The sequence below is a fragment of the Sus scrofa genome, chromosome 18 (genome assembly GCF_054392235.1).
Source record: "Sus scrofa isolate SSC_HxYL_T2T_F1_AM1 chromosome 18, Sscrofa_HxYL_maternal_Yorkshire_Landrace_v2.0, whole genome shotgun sequence".
Taxonomy (NCBI): Eukaryota; Metazoa; Chordata; class Mammalia; order Artiodactyla; family Suidae; genus Sus; species Sus scrofa.
In genome coordinates, this window is record NC_139400.1 from 48,570,143 (window position 1) to 48,588,659 (window position 18,517).

At 44.3% G+C, this 18,517-nt stretch overlaps 3 protein-coding genes across 12 annotated transcripts in view; 1 reads left to right on the top strand and 2 right to left on the bottom strand.

Moving 5' to 3' along the window:
- BMPER (BMP binding endothelial regulator) overlaps positions 1–5,275 on the bottom strand; it is a 247,149-nt gene extending 241,874 nt beyond the window's left edge. For 4 of the 9 annotated variants that reach the window (XM_085005875.1, XM_085005872.1, XM_085005870.1 and 1 more), the window contains exons 1-2: positions 3,892–3,965; positions 2,608–2,693 (exon numbers count right to left, since the gene is read on the bottom strand). Coding sequence is in view for 6 of the 9 variants with exons in the window: in XM_085005870.1 (XP_084861996.1) it covers positions 2,608–2,622 (15 nt within the window). In the remaining 3 variants the exon portion in view is untranslated. Of the gene's footprint in view, positions 1–2,607; positions 2,718–3,287; positions 3,966–5,113 lie in introns of those variants that run through there. The other 5 variants (XM_085005871.1, XM_013990846.3, XM_013990842.3 and 2 more) reach the window with 3 other exon arrangements.
- Positions 3,894–4,862, top strand: LOC106508213 (uncharacterized). Its single transcript, XM_013990847.3, has 2 exons — positions 3,894–4,020; positions 4,150–4,862. The coding sequence occupies exon 2, from the start codon at positions 4,224–4,226 to the stop codon at positions 4,860–4,862; it is 639 nt and encodes a 212-aa protein (XP_013846301.3). The 5' UTR covers positions 3,894–4,020; positions 4,150–4,223.
- The window catches only part of LOC146395032 (uncharacterized), a 273,628-nt gene continuing 259,938 nt past the window's right edge, over positions 4,828–18,517 (bottom strand). Inside the window, exons 5-6 of one of the 2 annotated variants that reach the window (XM_085005884.1) lie at positions 17,859–18,103; positions 4,828–4,956 (exon numbers count right to left, since the gene is read on the bottom strand). In XM_085005884.1, the coding sequence (XP_084862010.1) occupies positions 17,906–18,103 (198 nt within the window). In that variant the 3' untranslated portion in view covers positions 4,828–4,956; positions 17,859–17,905. Of the gene's footprint in view, positions 4,957–16,293; positions 18,104–18,517 lie in introns of those variants that run through there. The other variant, XM_085005883.1, reaches the window with a different exon arrangement.

Below are 18,517 nucleotides of genomic sequence, written 5' to 3' on the forward strand. Positions count from 1 at the left end.
GCTCCCTGCAGGTCAACTGAAATCATAACGAGATTTTCCTTTCATATAATGTGATTAACAAATGTTAGCTAACCGAACTCCTAAAAGACTCAAAAGAGAAAAGCAAAATAACTCAAGCCATGCCAAAAGTAAAATAACTCAACAATCTTTCTGTTTTTTCCCTTGCTTTTTCATATCTTTCACTTAGAAAATAGCCTGTTTCACTTAATTAGAGGCATGTGCTCCAGAGGCAGGTGAGAGTGAGTTTCAGCTCCGCTGTGTACGAAAATATGACCTTCACTAGCTACTAAATGCCTCTAGCCTCCGTTTCCTCATCTGTAAAATGGGGGTTAAGAATCCTCAAAGGATTTTTGTGAAGATTAAATGAGATAATGCAGGCTTTTGTGAGCACCAGCAAATAAACTGTTTCATAAAGATCAACTGCTATGGCTGGCATTATCTATCTGCTAAATAAGTCCACCTTCCAGCCTAAGTATAAAAATGCCAACCAGCCTCCAGGCAGTCTGGGTGCTTTGAAATTCATATACTGCAATGGTCCCTCAGAAACTTACAAGAACAGATACAAATAAAGTGGCCGTCCACCTATTCTTACTCCACTTTATCAAGTATTAGAAATGTTTGGGAAGCGGTAAAAACTAGGACACCTTGGCCTGGGAATCCTAAACCCCTGCAAAGTCTGCAGTAACATATCATTGAGCCTTTCAGCTAGTGAGAGCTCGGAGGCAGCCTCTGACTAGCAAGTGAGTCGGATTGCCAGAGTCAACTTTACATGTTTAGAAAGGATTTCTGACAGCTCTCACTCAGGCAGATACCTCCAAATGTTACTCCAAGATATAAATGAAGCTACTATCCTCCTGAACTTAATCAATGCTTTTCTGGAATATATATCCGTCCAGAACTTCAACTGATGCATCTTTTCTCTTCAGAGTCACGCTCTACCTTCAAAACAGCAAGATTCTAACATCTGTCTTATTAGCAGTAAGGCTGTCCTTTCCAGGAAAGGCACTATTTTCCCCAGGGTAGGAGTATCGAAAGGGGAAATGCAGCGTGGAGAATTTTTTCATGTTATTTGGGAACAGTTTGCAAAACCCAAACTGTATATTTAAGCCTTATAGATGTTACAATATTGCTGAGGAGAAAAACAATATCTCCACGCATGGAGCTCCAAGTTCATTTAAATGGTACTCCCTCACAGTGATTTTTTTCTGAAATCCTAAGAGATTAAGATAAAATAATTCACTCACATTGTACAGATAGGAGAAATTTAAAAGGAAGATTATCTCCCCGCCACCCCAAATCTCTTTCTCTCCTTCTCTTTCTCTTACACACGCACATACACACACTACATTTGTAAACATACAACTGAGCCAGAATGTAAACGTAAAGCTTCTTTCCAACAGGTCCTTCAGTAAGAGATCATTAACTAACAAGGCAGCTCATAAACACGAAATCTAGTGTCCCTCTCTCTTAGTGCTCCCTTATTAAAGCAGCAATACTTCTCATCTCTGCAAACGTAATGCATTTTTAACCTCTATTTCTGTTGCCTTCCTTAGTCTTCGGAACCTGATAATCATTTGATACAGACATCCACCTTCACCCATTTATCATTTCATGAAGTTGACCTCATCTCTTGTCATGAAGAAGTTGGGGCAGTTTAAACCCAGATGGCTTGGCTTTCACCTAAACAGAGGAGAATCCCTCTCTAGTTCCAACCAGCATGTTGATCTGATAACAAGCAGTCATCTATCACTTGCAGGTTCGCATTCGACTGCCTTAATGTATTTCCAACAGGGTTTGTGACGTGTAGTTTTTAATCAGGTTTTGCCAAAAGTGACTGGCATGTAAAACACTTTTAAGCAAAAATGCTATTCTTTGTGAGTCTCTATTTCATCTCAGAAATTCTTATTCATACAATCTCCCCCTGTGTGGTTACTTACTATATCTTATCATTAAAAATTCAACTAAAATAAATTGAAACAAGTTGTGTTTTTTTTTAATCTACTAGCCACTGCCAGTGTTAACTAAGCAGTGGACAGCCAAGTGTTATCCTCCGCAAAGGATAGAATGTCCCTTCTGACTCATGCTTCCAAACCAGAAATATAAAGGCTGTTTTTGAGAGCTTCGGGTATAAGAGGCAAAGAAATCCAAGATTACGTCTTATCCTCATGTTTGTGCTTTGTGACTGTCACCTCTCTTTCCCCTTGTCACATACTCTGTCCAGACCTTTATACCTAAATGTTATTTTCACACTGAGCTCAGACAACAGAGTCAAGGCAGAAAGTTTGGTGGCACTTATGATTGGGTGTCAATAGCCATTCCTAGGAACCGAAGTGCAAGTGGTGATTGACACTGCGACAATGTCATGTGAAGTCCACCTTAAGTTTACTTCTGCAACATGATGTCACAGATAAAAATTCCCAGCCTGATGAAATGGAAATTGCCAAAGTCCATAAAACTCAGAAATCCAACTGAATGCAATTCTCCAGCTATGTGCAGTTTCGTAACGAGCAAAAGAAATTTTATAGATCTGGTTATATTACTACATTGAATAGATTCACCTTGTCGGAAGGAGCAGTTGACTTCTCATTACCTGATCTCCATACTCACCATGCAGACACACATTATACAAGGGTTGTCGGTGATAAATGGAATCTGGAGGACTTCACCTTCATTTTCACATTTTGCCACTGAACCTGAAGGGAGGGGAGAAAAAAACGCTGCTTAAACTTAACTTAGTGACATTATTACAAAAAAACAGAATTTTCACATTGATCCTTTTTGAAACAACCATACCCAAATTTCAGAAGTTCCTAACGAGTTTTAAACTATCAAACGCACCAAAACAGCCCCCCCCCCCATCTATTTTAAGTAGTTTTATTGGAACAGGTTTTTTTTTTTTTTTTTTTAAGCTGTGCTGTATCTCCTCTCAGATGGTTTAATCACATTTCTAAATATTTCACTGGATCTTTAATAATACTCCTTTACGAAGGCATTGCAACTAAACACACACTCCCATATGCAAAAAACTCAAACTGGCCATTAGGGCAGATTTTAAATTTGAGAAAAATTCAGAACTATGTCAATGAACAGGCCTTTATATGAATCTGCCCCATATTGCCCTGAATGGAAATCAGTTTTTGAAACATAATCTTCTTTGCTCTTCTGTTAGAAATTGACTCAATATTTTCTTTTCTGCACCAGGTGTCAGTAAAGTATGTCCTTCAGAATAGCAGCTGAGGTCTTCACCTGCCTGAAAGCATATAATTATTATATCTTGCTAGTATTACCCTGTTAAAATATGATAGTTTCTTCAAAGTCAAGGTCTGGAGAGCGGGTGCTTTAAAAAGCACTCCTACTACAGAAGCTCTATTGGAACCCCATAGCGTGAGAAAGGCCGATGGGTGGAAATGGTACAATTTGTTTCCTTAATCATATACGCGAGAAGAGTCTAAATAAAGGTTAAAAAAAAAACCCTAAAAATAAATAATGGAGCTTCTCAAATTCTAATAGAAGGATTTCCGTTATCATCATAGTATCGATGTTAACAGCCGCCCGGCCCTCCACCCCTTACCCGACTCACTACCTTCCCACCCCTTCACCCCGCGGGCTTCGCTTCATCCCCAACCGCCAGCGAGGGGCAGGCTCCAAGGTGCTCGCTCCCCACCCTCCCGTTCCCGGGGCAAGCCAGCGCCTCCTCTCCCAGGTACCAAGCCGGCGTCCGGGGGGCCGGTCCCTCCCGCCCCCTCCCCTACCTGTCAAGAAGGAGGAAGCCAGAGACATGGGGACCCCCGAGCAATTGAGCAGCAGCAAGACGCAGCAGGTAATCCCAGGCGAGCGCCGGCAGGGACGCTCAGCCAGAGCCCTGACGCCGGAGAACCAGAGCATCGTCACCTGGAGGGAATCCCGGACGACTGCAGGTCCCGCGCCGCCGCCTCTGCTCCGCTACCACCGCTCGCAGTCAAAAAGGGCTCTCAGCCGGCGAGTCGGGAGACAGTCCGCGAAGGAGGGAGGCGGGCGCCCGTGAGCCTGGGCGGGGGGGCGAGGGGGGAGGCGGGAGAGGGAGGCGAGGGGTGGGGGGCACCCAGGGAGGAGGGGTCCTGAGGCCAGGCTCCTCCAATGCGGCGTTTTTTTTTTTTTTTTTTTTTTTAGGAGTTGCTTGCAGCGGTTTAGTTGTCGCTCCCTCCGCGCCAGAGAGAGGGCCGGGTGCAGGGGGTGTCGGAGCGATGGGAGATAGGCACAGAGGAGTCGCTGCGCTGCCCGGTGCGCACCGCTTGCTCCGCCGCTGCCGCCGCCCGGGCAGCAATGACTGCGCCCGGAGCTGCCGCTGCTGCCGCGTCCTCCACTCCTGCACTCCTACCTCCTGCCGGCCCCGCGGGCTCTACGCCGGGCCAGCGCGCACGCTCGCTCGCTCAGGCGCGGGAGACCGGGGCGCACCGGGCGCCTCCGGGAGCCCGCTGGGGGCGCCCCGGCGCAAGTGGGATTGCGGAAGCCGTGAGCGGGGCACTCATGATCCGCCGGGCGTCCAGCCCTCTCCCCAGCCCTGGGAGGGAGGCTGCTTGCCCCGGGGTGCGGATCGGAGCGTGGCAGGCGCGTCTCCATCGCCCAGAGCGCGCGGCATCTCCTCCCTTTCCCCGGGGAACCCTTCACTAACCCAGGATGCCGCCCCATTCCTGCTCACAACGGTTCCAACCCAGGGAGGAAGCAGAATGCGGGGCTCTGGGGGCCTCACCACCACTGCTCATTTCCAGGTGCCCCAGCTTTGGGAAGGAGCGACGAACGGGGCGACGGGGGCGGGGGGGGGGGTTGGGCTGCAACTTTTCACTCCCTGCTTTGCTTCCCTCTGGCGGGGGCACGGCAGCTGACTCACGCGCGGAGCGGACAGAGGAGCCAGGGGCCTTCGAGATCTGTGCTCTGGGCTTACGTGTCTGCGCGTCGTGGCACTAAGGACGACAGAAGCTGAAAGGACACGCAAGGCCGATTAATAAACGCACAGAAGCGAACGCTTTTCGCCCTTAAAAGAGAAAAAGAAAAAGAACAGTCCCTCCGGGACTCCTCCCTTAACCCCGGGGCGGACTGGGGCGGGGAGGTGCGGTTTGACTAATCGTTCATTCACCGGAGAAAGAGGGAGGGACCCACGCGGCGGCTAATCTCTGGCAAAAACCGGCACAGCGGTCTCGGCCGCTCGGAGTTCTCGCCTCCGCAGCCCTGGGTGTCCAGGAGCCCGATCCTCAGGCCCCGGGTCCCTGGCCGGATCGAGGCCTCCCGCTCAAGCCATGGCACCCTCTGCTCAGGGGGGTGGGGGGAGTGGGCAGGGGGTTGCAAAGGAGAAGAAATTTGGAATGTGAAATTAGAGGACGCTTGGCAAGTATTGGGACCTGATAACCAGCTGTCTTCAGAGCGCATTGTGGAACGCCAGCTTCCTCTCCCCAAGAATGGAAACTGGGGGCCTCACCCGCCCCTCCTTCTGTCGCGTCCCCCTGGGTGGATCTGAAGGGCAGTCACCAACTAGCCAGGCACGTTTCTCAGACGGACGCACCTAACAATTTCCCAGCAAAGGGGGTTGTCTAGTCGAAGAAACTATACTTCTGCAAATGTTTGCCTACAGGTTTACAGTTTCCTCTTAAACCCTCCTCGGTTTCCTCCCCCCACGGGGGGGGGGGGGCTGTTTATTTGTTTTTTGTTTTTAAGTAATTGGAGCCTTCATTTAAGGCAGCAGTGCCCATATCCCACCACGCCGAGGAGCGGATAGGAGCGCATTGCTCTGAAAGAGAAAAAAAAAGTAAGAGAAGGGAAAGCTGTCATTAGTTTAGCACGCTCCATTTCCTTCTCAAAACAGATTTTTAGTGTAAAACTCAAGTTAAAAGAGAAGAAAGATGATGTGTGGTTGCTTTTTCCCCTCCTCTAAATAACCACCATGGCCAGGCAGCTTCTTGAAACTAAGAGTGTTAAATGTATTTACTAATGATAAAGAGACCATGCAAAAAAAAAAAAAAAAAAAAAAAAAAATCTGTAAATCCTGCCTTACCTCGCAAACCAAAGTGACCCGTGAAAAAACTTTTACTACTACGGATAAGTACTGTCAGTGGAAACCACTACCTCCTTTATCTAAAAAAGATACTCTCTGCATGGGGCTTTGAGATAAAGATGTTACTTGTGACTTAATTAAGGAAAATGGAATGGGGGGGTGTGCTGGGAGACCTTTCATTGGCTAGACTTCAGCAGTAGATCTGGTTAAACTCACATTATGGAATTGCAGGATATTTAGAGAGTGCTTGGTAGTTGCTCAGATGTTCCTTCCCTGACACCAGCCATACATCCTCAAGGGTTCACTTGACAAAAACATTTATGATGGAACCTAGGTGTGTGTGGCATTTCTCAAACTAGGGATGTGGTGCTTTGGGGTGCACTTGAACTTTCCCTTGAGGTACAAATCCAAAAACCACCTGGAAAACATTTTCATCTGCCTGGAAGTTTACCAATGGGAAAGATGTACAGAAGCCTTCAGCAAACCTGTTTGTCCTAATTGGTTGCCACCAGTGATTTCCACTGCTGCCTTCTTGGCAAATGGACCCTACTTTTGGAAGAGCGTCCTTCTCCCCAGAAAGCTTATCGGCCTTCCACTGACAGCCACCACCCCTTCAAGTGACAGTCTATCACCTGCCAGTTGGCTTCTGTCTACACAGGGCTGAGATATGCTGGGGTCAAGAAAAAAAAAAGCAGCAGCCATGCCCTGAAAAGCATATAGATCTCCCTCATGTTTAAAGTAAAGGGCGGTTTGGGATGGAAATGCTATAAAATTGGATTGTAATGATCATTGTACACCTATAAATGTAATAAATTCAGTGAGTAATATAAAAATAAAGTAACGGGCAGTACCATCCAAATCCTCAAATGCTCTTGACTAAATTCAAAAGGAGAAACAATGTGTGTTTGGCTCTGTTTATGACATTTTTCAGTGCAAAGGCTCCCAAAGATCATTACGTAACTTAGGGCATGTAACAGTCTCAGGTGGACAAAACTCTATTTTGTCCTCTTTAAAATAAAATATGCAACCCAGCAGACCAAAACGGAACCTGACCTGTGGAAGGAAAAATTCTCTTCATCTCCTTGCACACCTATGATGCTGAATTTGCACTGAAAAGTCCAACTAGATAAACTATTTAGTAATGCGGATTCTAAATTCTTCAAAAGAAACTACCTCCATCCAGCTTCCTAAAAACAAAAGAAATAAACAGACCCTCCGAAAAGGCAGGAGAGTAAAGGCATTGTGATACCAACTGCTAGGAAGGGCCGAAAGTAGTCCATAAACGTGGAAGGGTCTGGCTTTATGAAAGACACCAGACAAGACAGTTTAGATCTGATGAGGATAAGAGATGGTGCTACCTAGGAGCTTACAGTCTAGCAAGAGAGATGAGGCCGTCATTTATCTTTATAAGTGAATGCAGTGCAAGGTAGGAAGTGAATGTAAGAGAGGAGCTTATTTGCCCTGTCATGGAGGTTTAAAGAAGGAAGAGATTCAACATTGTGGAGGAAGTCGCCCAGGAGCTGAACTTTGAAAAGCAGGAGAGGCTTGCTTGCTTTATTATTTATTTATTTATTTATTTATTTATTTATTTATTTATTTATTTATTTATTTAATTGTCTTTTTAGGGCTGCATCCGCGGTGTATGGGAGTTCCCAGGCTAGAGGTCAAATTGGAGCTGCAGCTGCCAGCCTACGCCACAGCCGTAGCAACACCAGATCTCAGCCTCATCTGTGACCTACACCACAGCTCAGCTCACAGCAACACCGGATCCTTAACCCACTGAGCGAGGAGGCCAGGGATCGAACCCGCATCCTCATGGACACTAGTTGGCTTTGTTACCACTGAGCCACAACAGAACTCCAGGAGAGGCTTTAGTAGAGAGAAGAACAATCCGGGAGACATGCAGTTTATAAAGAGTATGGGGAGGAGTGCCCTGGTGGCCTAGTGGTTAAGGATTCCATGTTGTCACTGCTGGCTGGGGTTCGATCCCTGGCCCTGGAACCTCTGCATGTTCTGGGCACACATTAAGGAAAAAGAAAGACAATGGGGAGCAGCCATTTAATTGGCTTGGCGATAATGAGGGCGGTATAGGCAGCAGTTAAAGGCTCTGCCTCAGAGGAGCACAGGATGTTTTCCATGAAGTAAGTGCCTACTTCTTAGAAACAACCAAGACTTCATTTCAACCGAATGGAAATGATTTCTGCAGGTATATCAGCAAACTCCACATGTAGTCATTATTCCTCACGATACTGGACAGCACCATTTCTGTCTCCATCTGTTCAAAAGGGTTAGGTGATGGAATGCATAATACAACTGATTCAGTTTCTCAGCCTTTGTAGCAATGGCTCTAGGATTCTTCACGGGATAAAAGTAGAAATGCTGCTTTGAACATTTTCTTAAAGCACTGGAGATCTTAGAGATCCTATAAACTAACCCCCTGCCTTTTCCTTTTAAGACTGAGAACTCTGAAGGCTACGAGGGAAATGCCTTGCCGGGGGTCTCACAGCTAGCCAATGGCGTAGCGCATTTAAACAGAGTTCCGGAGTTCCCGTCGTGGCGCAGTGGTTAACGAATCCGACTAGGAACCATGAGGCTCCGGGTTCGGTCCCTGCCCTTGTTCAGTGGGTTAACGATCCGGCGTTGCCGTGAGCTGTGGTGTAGGTTGCAGACGCGGCTCGGATCCCGCGTTGCTGTGCCTCTGGTGTAGGCCGGCAGCTATAGCTCCGATTGGACCCCTAGCCTGGGAAACTCCATATGCCGCGGGAGCGGCCCAAGAAATAGCAACAACAACAACAACAAAGAGAGACAAAAGACAAAAAAAAAAAACAAAAACAAACAAAAAAAAAAACAGAGTTCCTCTGGCTCTCCGATCATAATGCTTCCCATTACAAGTGTTCTGCCTTCTAGGGTCAAAAGAATATAGAAAAGGACCACTGGGATGTTTTAGATATGACACAAATTTAAGTTAGAGAGTTGGTGCAATTGAACTGAATTGCACCAAGGGTACAAGTTGTAAGAAAGACCAAGAAAAGCAGACGTTTCACTCACCAGTTGAAAGTGAATTTACTCTTAGGTCACCAGGCTAAAATGCTAGAGAACTGAGCTCTCTTCTGGGTTTTGCTACTGATTTGCTCATTTTCTGGTCCTTCAGACCTACACCACAGATCGTGGCAACGCTGGATCCTTAACCCATTGAGCAAGGCCAGGGACCCAACCTGCATCGTCATGGATACTAGTTGGGTTCCTTAACTACTGAGCCATGACGGGAACTCCTCCTCCAAGACTTTAAATCCATCTCATTTTGGAGTAAGCATCAACAGAGCCGAGAAGATCACCGTTGCCTCAAAACAATTAGTAGAGATTATCTATAGACTCAGAGTGAAACAGTTCCACTTACCTACCTACGGAGGTATATTCTAACATGCTGGTTAACATGTATGGAGACTCTGGCAGAAAACCCAGGCTGTCTCCCAATAGCCATTCTTCCTCAGTAGAGAACCCCCAGTTTGTGCAGGGCGTATGGCTTATTGGCAATAACTACCACTTTTCTCAGCCTCTCTTTCAGACAGAAGTGATCCCATGACTAACTTCCAGCCAATGGAATGAAAATGGAAAGTATCTTTAAAGAAGGGACAAGCTTTTCCTTCTTTCTTTCCTCTTTTCTGATGGCTGGAATAGAAACTGAAATAATGCTGCTGGAGCCCCAGAAACCACCTTGTCCCATGAAAAGCCCTCGGAGGAAAGCTTTAGTGACATGGCAGACCAAGAAGAGAGAAGATTAGACTCTGATACCACGAAATGCAACATGAGTCATGGGCTGACAACCTCTAACTTTCCTGACTGTGAGAGGAAGGCCAGTGCCTGTCTTGTTTCAACTCCTGTTGGTGTTTTTTCCCCCTTATTTTCAACTAAATATAAAATCTTCTGAAATAACTAGGCTCCAAGACAAAGTGCCCAATAAAAAGCTAAATATATTAACTTATTTATTTAACAGTTGAAGCATTTTCAGGGAGCAAAAGGCAAATCCAGGATTTGAATCCCCTGTAGTCCCTGTTTACATGTGTCTTAATCAGTTTTAAGAAATTTATAGGAACTTATCATAATCTGTTATAAAAAAAACAATGTTTAAATGTTTGTACATCCATATTCATTGCTGCATTAGTCACAACAGCCAAAAGGAAGAAGCATCTCAAGTGTTCATCAACAGATAAATGGGTAAAAATATGTGGTGTATACATACAATGAGTATTCTTCAGCCTTAAAAAGGAAGGAAATTCTGACACCTGCTACAGCACAGATAAACACAAATAAAGCTTGAGGACATTATGCTAAGTGAAATAAGCCAGTCACAAAAAGACAAATCCTGCACATTTCCACTTATATGAGGTACTCACAGTAGTCAAAGTTATAGAGACAGAAAATAGAGTGGTAGTTGCCAGGAGAATGTGGGAAGTAGGAATGGAGAGTAATTGTTTAATGGGTTTAGATTTCAGTTGTGCAAGATGAAAAGAGTTCTGAAGACATCAATGTGATATACTTAAAACTATTGAACTTAAAAATGGTTAGGATGGAGAGTTCCCTTGTGGTGCAGGAGGTTAAGGATCCAGTATTGTCACTGCAGCAGGTTGGGTCACTGCTGTAGCTTGGGTTCAATCCCTGGCTTAGGAATTTCCACATGCCATGAGTGGAGCCAAAGAAAATGGTTAAGATGGTAAATTTTATGTTATATATATTTTACCACAAATAAAATTTTAATAGTTTAAAAAATAATAATTTTATATTTTCATCATCATTACCACATAAACATAATTGTTGACCCCCAAAGTAGAAAATACAGATTAGCAAAGAAAGAAAATGTTGTACTGATTTATAACCTTGTTATAGTGACTATCTCAGTTGTGCAGATCACCTCATCCAATTCACCCAACAAGCTTATGAGGCAGATCCTGTCATTATTAGCCCCATTTTATAAAACTAAGTACCAAAGATTTAGTAGCTTGTTCAAGGTCTGGAGTTCCCTTGCGGCGCAGTGGTAATGAACCCGAATAGTATCCATGAGGATATGGGTTCCATCCCTGGCTTCGCTCAGTGGGTTAAGGATCCAGTGTTTCTGGGAGTAGCATGTAGGTCCCAGACGAGGCTCAGATCTGGCGTTGCTGTGGCTGTGGCTTAGGCTGGCCCTATGCCGCAGGGGTGGCCCTAAATAGAAAAAAAGAAAAAAAAATTGTTCAAGGTCACACAATGGGGAGTTGGCTGAGCTGGAATCAGAATCCAGGTTGCCTGACTCTGGAGTTTATGCGTTTATTTGTTAAGCTATTGTGAATGTTTTTGTCACTAAACAAAATACTATTTTTTGGCAGCACTGTTTTTCATGATTCCGTGTAATATTTCATTTTATGAAGGTACCATGATCTTTTTCAAAAATCTCCCAATTTGTTTCCCTTTTTTTTTCTACTCTAAATGATATTTCAGTGAACATCCTCTTACTATTCATTTTTATTTCCTTGAGAATAAATTCATTAATTTGCCGACCAAAATCAGGTGCATTAAGGCTTTTAATCATAATTTTGTATTTTCTTAATCAAAGATTATTTTCCTCTTTGGTCTTAAAAATCTTATATGCTAGATTGAAATACTTGCTCAAAAAGAAAGCCAGTCGTTAAGAACTCTTAGTTCCCAGAGTTATCTTAATAGATGTTTGTAGATGCAGAGGATACACAATTAATTTATTTGTTAAAAATAAAACATATCCCCTTGACTTTATAGACATACTTGCTCAAGAAGAAAGCCAGTCGTTAAGAATTCTTAGTTCCCAGAGTTATCTTAATAGATGTTTGTAGATGCAGAGGATACACAATTAATTTAATTGTTAAAAATAAAACATATCCCCTTGACTTTATAGACATCATTGATTGTGTGGTGTAAATATTTATTTACAGAAATCTTCAAACAAATAGTGACTTATTTGATGCTATCTGCTTCATACATAATATCAACAGTCTTTGAGCTGAGAGGTAGTAATAAGTTGCACACACACACACCCTGCACCCTCAATCTCTTCCTATCAGCATTTTCTTTCAGCTTGAATTCTCAGCAGCTTTTCTTTCTCCAGCCATACCTTCCAGTACCAACCATCAGAAACACGGTCATCATATTAACGAATAACCTCAACATCGCTCAGAAGGCAGCAAAACGAAAAATTCAAGTGTCCAAGATTTAATACATCAAAACTATTCCATCACCTCTAGCTTAATTTATAGTAGTTGGCTACCAATGAGATTAGTTAGTGGTCATTACGGAATGAGCAAAACTAATTTCACTAATGTGAGTAATTCTTCGAAATGAAGCCAATCACTTAATATCTAGTTCTAATTCTGCTACTCGACATTCTAATGATTGAGGCAAATTAATTAACTTTTTGAGGCTTGGTTCCTCACCTAAGAAGGAGGTGAAATAGCATTACATCTGCCTGCTTGTCAGGGTTGGATATGAAATCATTTCGCAAAATGCTGCATAGAAAGGTAACTGAAAACGAGAGTTTAGATAAGAAAGGGCCCTCAGAAAGCATCTAATATCACTGTCTCAAACAAACATATGAACTCTTCGACTGAGGCTCAAATAAAGTAACCTGTTCGAAGGTGTAATGGACATGACTTTTTTTTTCCCCCAGCAGAGCAAGCACCTTCTTGGGGAAATATTCCCCCAAATACATGGTTTTACTAAAGTCTGAAATAATTATAATTCCCCCTCCCCACCCCAACTTCAGCCAACAGAAGATTATGTGGCCAAATTAGCCAACTGTCATCTTTCACCCCCCTGAACACATTTATTGGTCCAGGGTTGAAAACACGATCCCAGCTCATCCGAATTTTTCAAACTTAAGCTCCAGGGACAGTTCATTTTCCTGTCTGCCTGCAGCAGGCTACACAGTTGCCCTAAACAGAGGGTGGCTGCCATAGACATTATTGGCAATAATACTACTGCACAGTTAATGTACCAGTACCTAGGGACTCTAGCAACTGCCACGAGCAATGCCTCAACCCAAAGAACTGAAACTAAAAGCAGAATATTTGGGGCATTAGAGTAGGGACTGCAAAGGAAGAAAGAGACACTAGCCTGGCTGAACCCCTAGATCACAGGAAGTGGACATCCGCAGCCTGTTTCCCCACCCTGGAGCCTACCCTTCTCTTCGCAATCCAAGTCCGTCTTTGCTATGCAAACCGAGCCATCCACCTTAGGGCCATACAAGGCAGGTGAATGCACATTTTTGGGGGGGAAAAAAAAAGCAATGAGCATAACAGGTACTTTGTTCCCATTGAAGTTACCACACTTTCTTCCATTTCCTCCTGATTAAAATTACCACTGTTTCCACTATTCTGAGACTGTTGTTTCCACTATTCTGGTCTCCAGGACATACAAGGCAGTCATTTACAGTTTCCCATTTGAGTGTCTATGTTTCGTTTAGGTAAATCGGGAGGCATAGAGGAGTACACTACACCTTTCCTGTTTATTTTCACTGATGATGGAGGAAAAAAAAAAATCAATTCCAAAGAGAGGATCTAATTCTATTGCATGTCTGATCCACACTGAGGTATATGAGGGGAATAATTGCTGGGCATTAGCTACTGTAATGCTAACAGATGCCATTCAATGGACCCAGACAAAACAAACAAGTAAATGACAGTCAATTCATGGATCGCTTTCTTCTTTACCACTAGAGATAGCTCGTCATGGGAGCATCGTCACAGGGTTTGCTCTGTATCACATGTGAATGTATTACTTTTCGCCCTTCAGCATCTGGAGACACAAGCATAAATGGACTGCCAGGTCTGAGGGCTACGAGTAGGTGCTCCTTGGTTTTAAGTGGGCCACTGAGTCTACTGCTCTATACTTCCATGCAGTCAGTTCCCTAGACGGAGAAAGAGTCGGATTGAAAAACTGAAAAGGTAGAAAGTTTAATTTTGACAAATTTTTCTTACGTTCAAATCATCACTACTCTCCCTTAGAGTCTGGGAAATAATTCTCATGGTGCATAAAGTACTCTTTGATTGAAGGTGAAATTTCTTTAGGTCACAGAGTTTTTAAAGATAAACACTTTATAATTCAGTGTGAGTAAAGGAATAGAATATTCAAGTAAATTCATTGTTCTGGCTGATAAAATATTTTGGATGGAACATATAATTTACTGACTCTCAAAGCATTAGAAAGCAGTAAAATATAAGTAATATGCAAGCATGTAAAATTTCATTTTGATGATTCAAAAGAACTTCAAGATCTTCCAATTCCTTGAAATTCAAAGTGTGCTTGAGAACAAGCAGTGTCCACCTCACCTAGGAATTTGTTAGAGATGCCAAAAGTCAAGCCCCATCCCAGATTCACTGAAACAGAACCTGCATTTCTGTTTTTTTGTTTGTTCGTTTGTTTTTGTCCTTTTGCCTTTTCTAGGGCCGCTCCCGAGGCACAGGGACGTTCCCAAGCCAGGGGTCTAATCGGAGCTGTAGCTGCTGGCCTACGCCACAGCCAGAGCAATGCCAGATCCATCTGAGCCGCGTCTGCGACCTACACCACAGCTAACGGCAACGCCGGATCCTTACCCCACTGAGCAAGGCCAGGGATCGAACCCACAACCTCATGGTTCCTAGTCGGATTTGTTAACTGCTGAGCCACGACGGGAACTCCAGAATCTGCATTTCAACAAGAGTCCCCAGGCTAGTGATATGTACATTAAAGTTGAAGAGCACAGTTAGTACCACAAGATGATCAATTTAAACGTGACCTTTGTAGCATAAATGCAGCGTAAATAGGCCCAAGAGTTTGAGCTGGTAAAAGCAAGACAGGACATTTTGTTTTATAGTTTAGTCTACAACATTAATTCATGCAGGTTGACTTGAATAAACAGAAATAACTTACAAATGGACAAAGATTTAGGCTGTGGTAATAAAGTCCTTACTCATTCATATAAAATTACTGCCATAGCATCTTCGTTCAGATTTTCAAAGCTCAGGAGTCCAGATTTTCGAAGATCAGGGTAAGCATCATTTGCCACGTACAAGCAGAGCTCTTTGTAACTGTTGATCCTTTTTGGTCAACTCAGTTGTGTGTGGCTTTTATACTTTTCCAAGTGGGAAAGTTGCAAAAATAATTTGTCCGGTAGTATGTTAGGATGTATACAGACTTTGCAATGGGAGTGGCACAGGTTCCAAACAGTTGTATAATGGATTCCTTAACCTACTTTGAAACAGGCATAATACTACACTGGTGCTATATTTTCTGAGGATTAAATGCAATTTCATGTTCCAAGCACCTGGCACGTGATGCTACATCAATGTGACATTTCTACATTTCTGTGTGTGGAGCTCTGTCTGATTTTATTTATTTCATCCCACCCATCCTTTGGGAAATAATGTTTAGAACATCCATAACCTTTGCGTCTAGGGCCAGAAGCATTTAAAACCTCTAAGATAAGGGGATTAATGATGGTAATGAGGCAGTTACCCACCCAGCGTGGACCCAGCACTGTGGCAGCCCAGGAACCGAGAGGGCTGCGTGCTCTGCTTCTCATGCCCTGTAGGTGGCAGCACTGAGGCTACCGGCCGAACGCTGCTCGGGCTGCTGCAATGGATGCTGCAATCGAATAGCTTAGTCACAACCCCACAACCCGACTGCCCAAAAAGTGCAGGGTCTGCTCCCAAGCAAGTAGAAACTGCTCTTTCTAGCACCTGTCAAAATTTCCTACTTTTTTCCCTTCCAACCTGACTTCACTGCATGTGCTTACAACGGTACGGTACTCTTTTGGGACAAGTCTGAACTTAGAAAACTGTCCTTCCATTATCTATCTGACCAATTCCTTTTGATTCTCACCCAGATGTTTTACAGTAGTCTTTTTTTTTTTTTTTTTTTTTGTCTTTTTGCTATTTCTTGGGCCCCTCCCGCGGCATATGGAGGTTCCCAGGCTAGGGGTTGAATCGGAGCCGTAGCCACCGGCCTACGCCAGAGCCACAGCAATGCGGGATCCGAGCCGCATCTGCAACCCACACCACAGCTCACGGCAACGCCGGATCGTTAACCCACTGAGCAAGGGCAGGGACCGAACCCGAAACCTCATGGTTCCTAGTCAGATTCGTTAACCACTGCGCCACGACGGGAACTCCAAGAGTAGTCTTTTAAGAATTGCTTCTTTCTCTTCCTGGCCACTCCTGCCCCATTCTCGCCCAGTTTTTGGCAACCAATAATGCTTGTAAACCACATATAGGAAATGCTTTGCACAGTTCTGAGCACATTAAGTACCTTTATTCATTGAATCCTTAAAACTAGTCCATAAAGTAGGTTGTATTTTCAGTAACACATTCAAAGTTAGACTGTAAACCAGGGTTCAAACCCAGGCAGCCTGGTTCTAGAATTAGTGTTTTTCACACCACATTGAGTTGCCTCATAAGGGAAGATTATAAAAGAAAAATTTAAAAAGCCATCAGATAATTGCCTGCAAATTGAAGAGATCTCAGGAAGGAAATAAGGCTCTACTTTTGGAGAGTTCCCCAAAGACAGATAATAAGTCTTCTGGCCCACAAACAGGCACGCTAATGAACTCAGTAATGGCCTAATTTAGGCTTTCACCAAGGCAGTAGGAAGATGAGAGAGGTCAGGTCTGGCAACAAAACAGGGAGTCACATTCAGAAATGTAAGTGGAAAGAAAAGAAGTTTCCTGTCTCTGGTCTTGAGAAAAGCCACACCCATTTCGTTTAAGGTCAAGTCCTCACCTCTAGGGTTGGCTTTGTGTCACCTCTCTTTACCCTGCCAGGAAAGCCGGACTTTTCTTATTTTCCCCAGGGCAATCTAAACCAGAGGGGGAGTGGAGTAAAATGCTTTTTTGGTCTTTGGAACCCAACAGACCTGGGTTCAAATTTTTCTGTCTGCGCTTACTTGAGGACTTATAACCTAGCCACTGGTAAACCCTATTATTTACTTGTCTGTAAGATAGAACTTTTGGTAGCACCCACCTCAGGTGACAAAGGATAATCCAGCAGAGCTGTTTGCACAGTGCGTGGCACTCAGTAAGAGCTTGGCCTGGGTTTTAGAAGCAACACTCCCAAATGCTACCATTTCTAGTCTGGTCCAATCAGAGACTCCACTCTCCTGCCTCCTGCTAGAGTCATCCCTCTGAACTGAGCCACACGCCATCACTCCTCTGCTCACAGACCCTCAGTAGCTCCCAGGACTTCGAAAAGAACATTTCAACTCTTTCTGCTGACAATCGATTTGCTGCACCTCCCCCTCCAGCTGCCTGCACTCCTAGTGCCCTCTCACATCCTGGGCTTCAGCAGCACTGAAATGCCCGCTGCACCACACGCCTGCCCCGTGATTTTCTGCTTCTTCTGCTTCACTTTTTAAAAACATTTTTATTATAGTTGATTTGCAGTGTTCTTCAAAGTGACCCAGTTATACATATACATATAAATACATTCTTTTTCTCATCTTATCTTGCCCTTCACTTTTGCTCTTTTCTCTGCTGAACCCTGTGCTGTCCAGGCCAGTGCCCGTTAGCCATATGTGGCTGTTCACCTTAATTAAGATTAAATTAAAACTTTTCTCCTCAGTCACACCAGCCACATTTCAGGGGCTCAGTTGCCACACTTTTAGACAGCACAGATGAGGGCACATTTCCATCACTGCAGAAAGTTCAATGAGACTGTGGGAGCCTAGAGGGTGTGTCTAAATCCTAACCATCCTCAGGGACCAGCCCAAATGTCACTGATGCCACAAAGCCACTTCTGAGCCTCCTCAGCTGCAAGTTATCTTTCCCAAAGCAACAGAGACCCTGCTGGCCATGACTCACTCAGCTGCCTGGTTACTACTGAGATGCCCACTGTCCCAGGCCACATGTCACTTCAAGGAAAGCCACTCTGGTTTCTGAGCCGGGTGCAGGAGACAGGAAGCACGGAAGCTGGAAGCTTCAGGGGACAGGAAATTTAATCTTATTGGTTTTACATGCGTCCAGGGCTCCGGCTTGAAGTACATCACATACGTTGTTACCTCATTTGGCCTCCTTTTACTCGGGAAAGTGGATGTTGCTGTCCCCATCTGTCAGAGGAGAAAGCGAAATACACTGTGGTTAGTTAACTGGTCCAAGATCACATACCAAGAAGTAATCAAACCAAATGCAGAATCCAGTTTGTGACTCAGCCTTGGGGCTTGTTCCACACACAAGCTGCCTGCCCTCAAGCCTTCACTGCTTTCAAACTAATAGAATGATTTCGGGAAGAGCTGGGGGTGGGGGCTGAGGGGGGTGGATGTCCCTGAACAAAGGACAAGAGTGTTGTAAGCAGAACTGCCTTGCATTCAGGTAAGTGTGGTCCCTCATTGTCATCTGGTTTTCTTAACTCGTGAAGGTCCCACAAAAGAAAGAATAAGTCCGACTGAGAGAGAGAAAGAGAGACAGCGAGGTCTTAGCACAGGTACACAGGGAACAGGAAAAGACGTTAGGGGGAGAGTGGA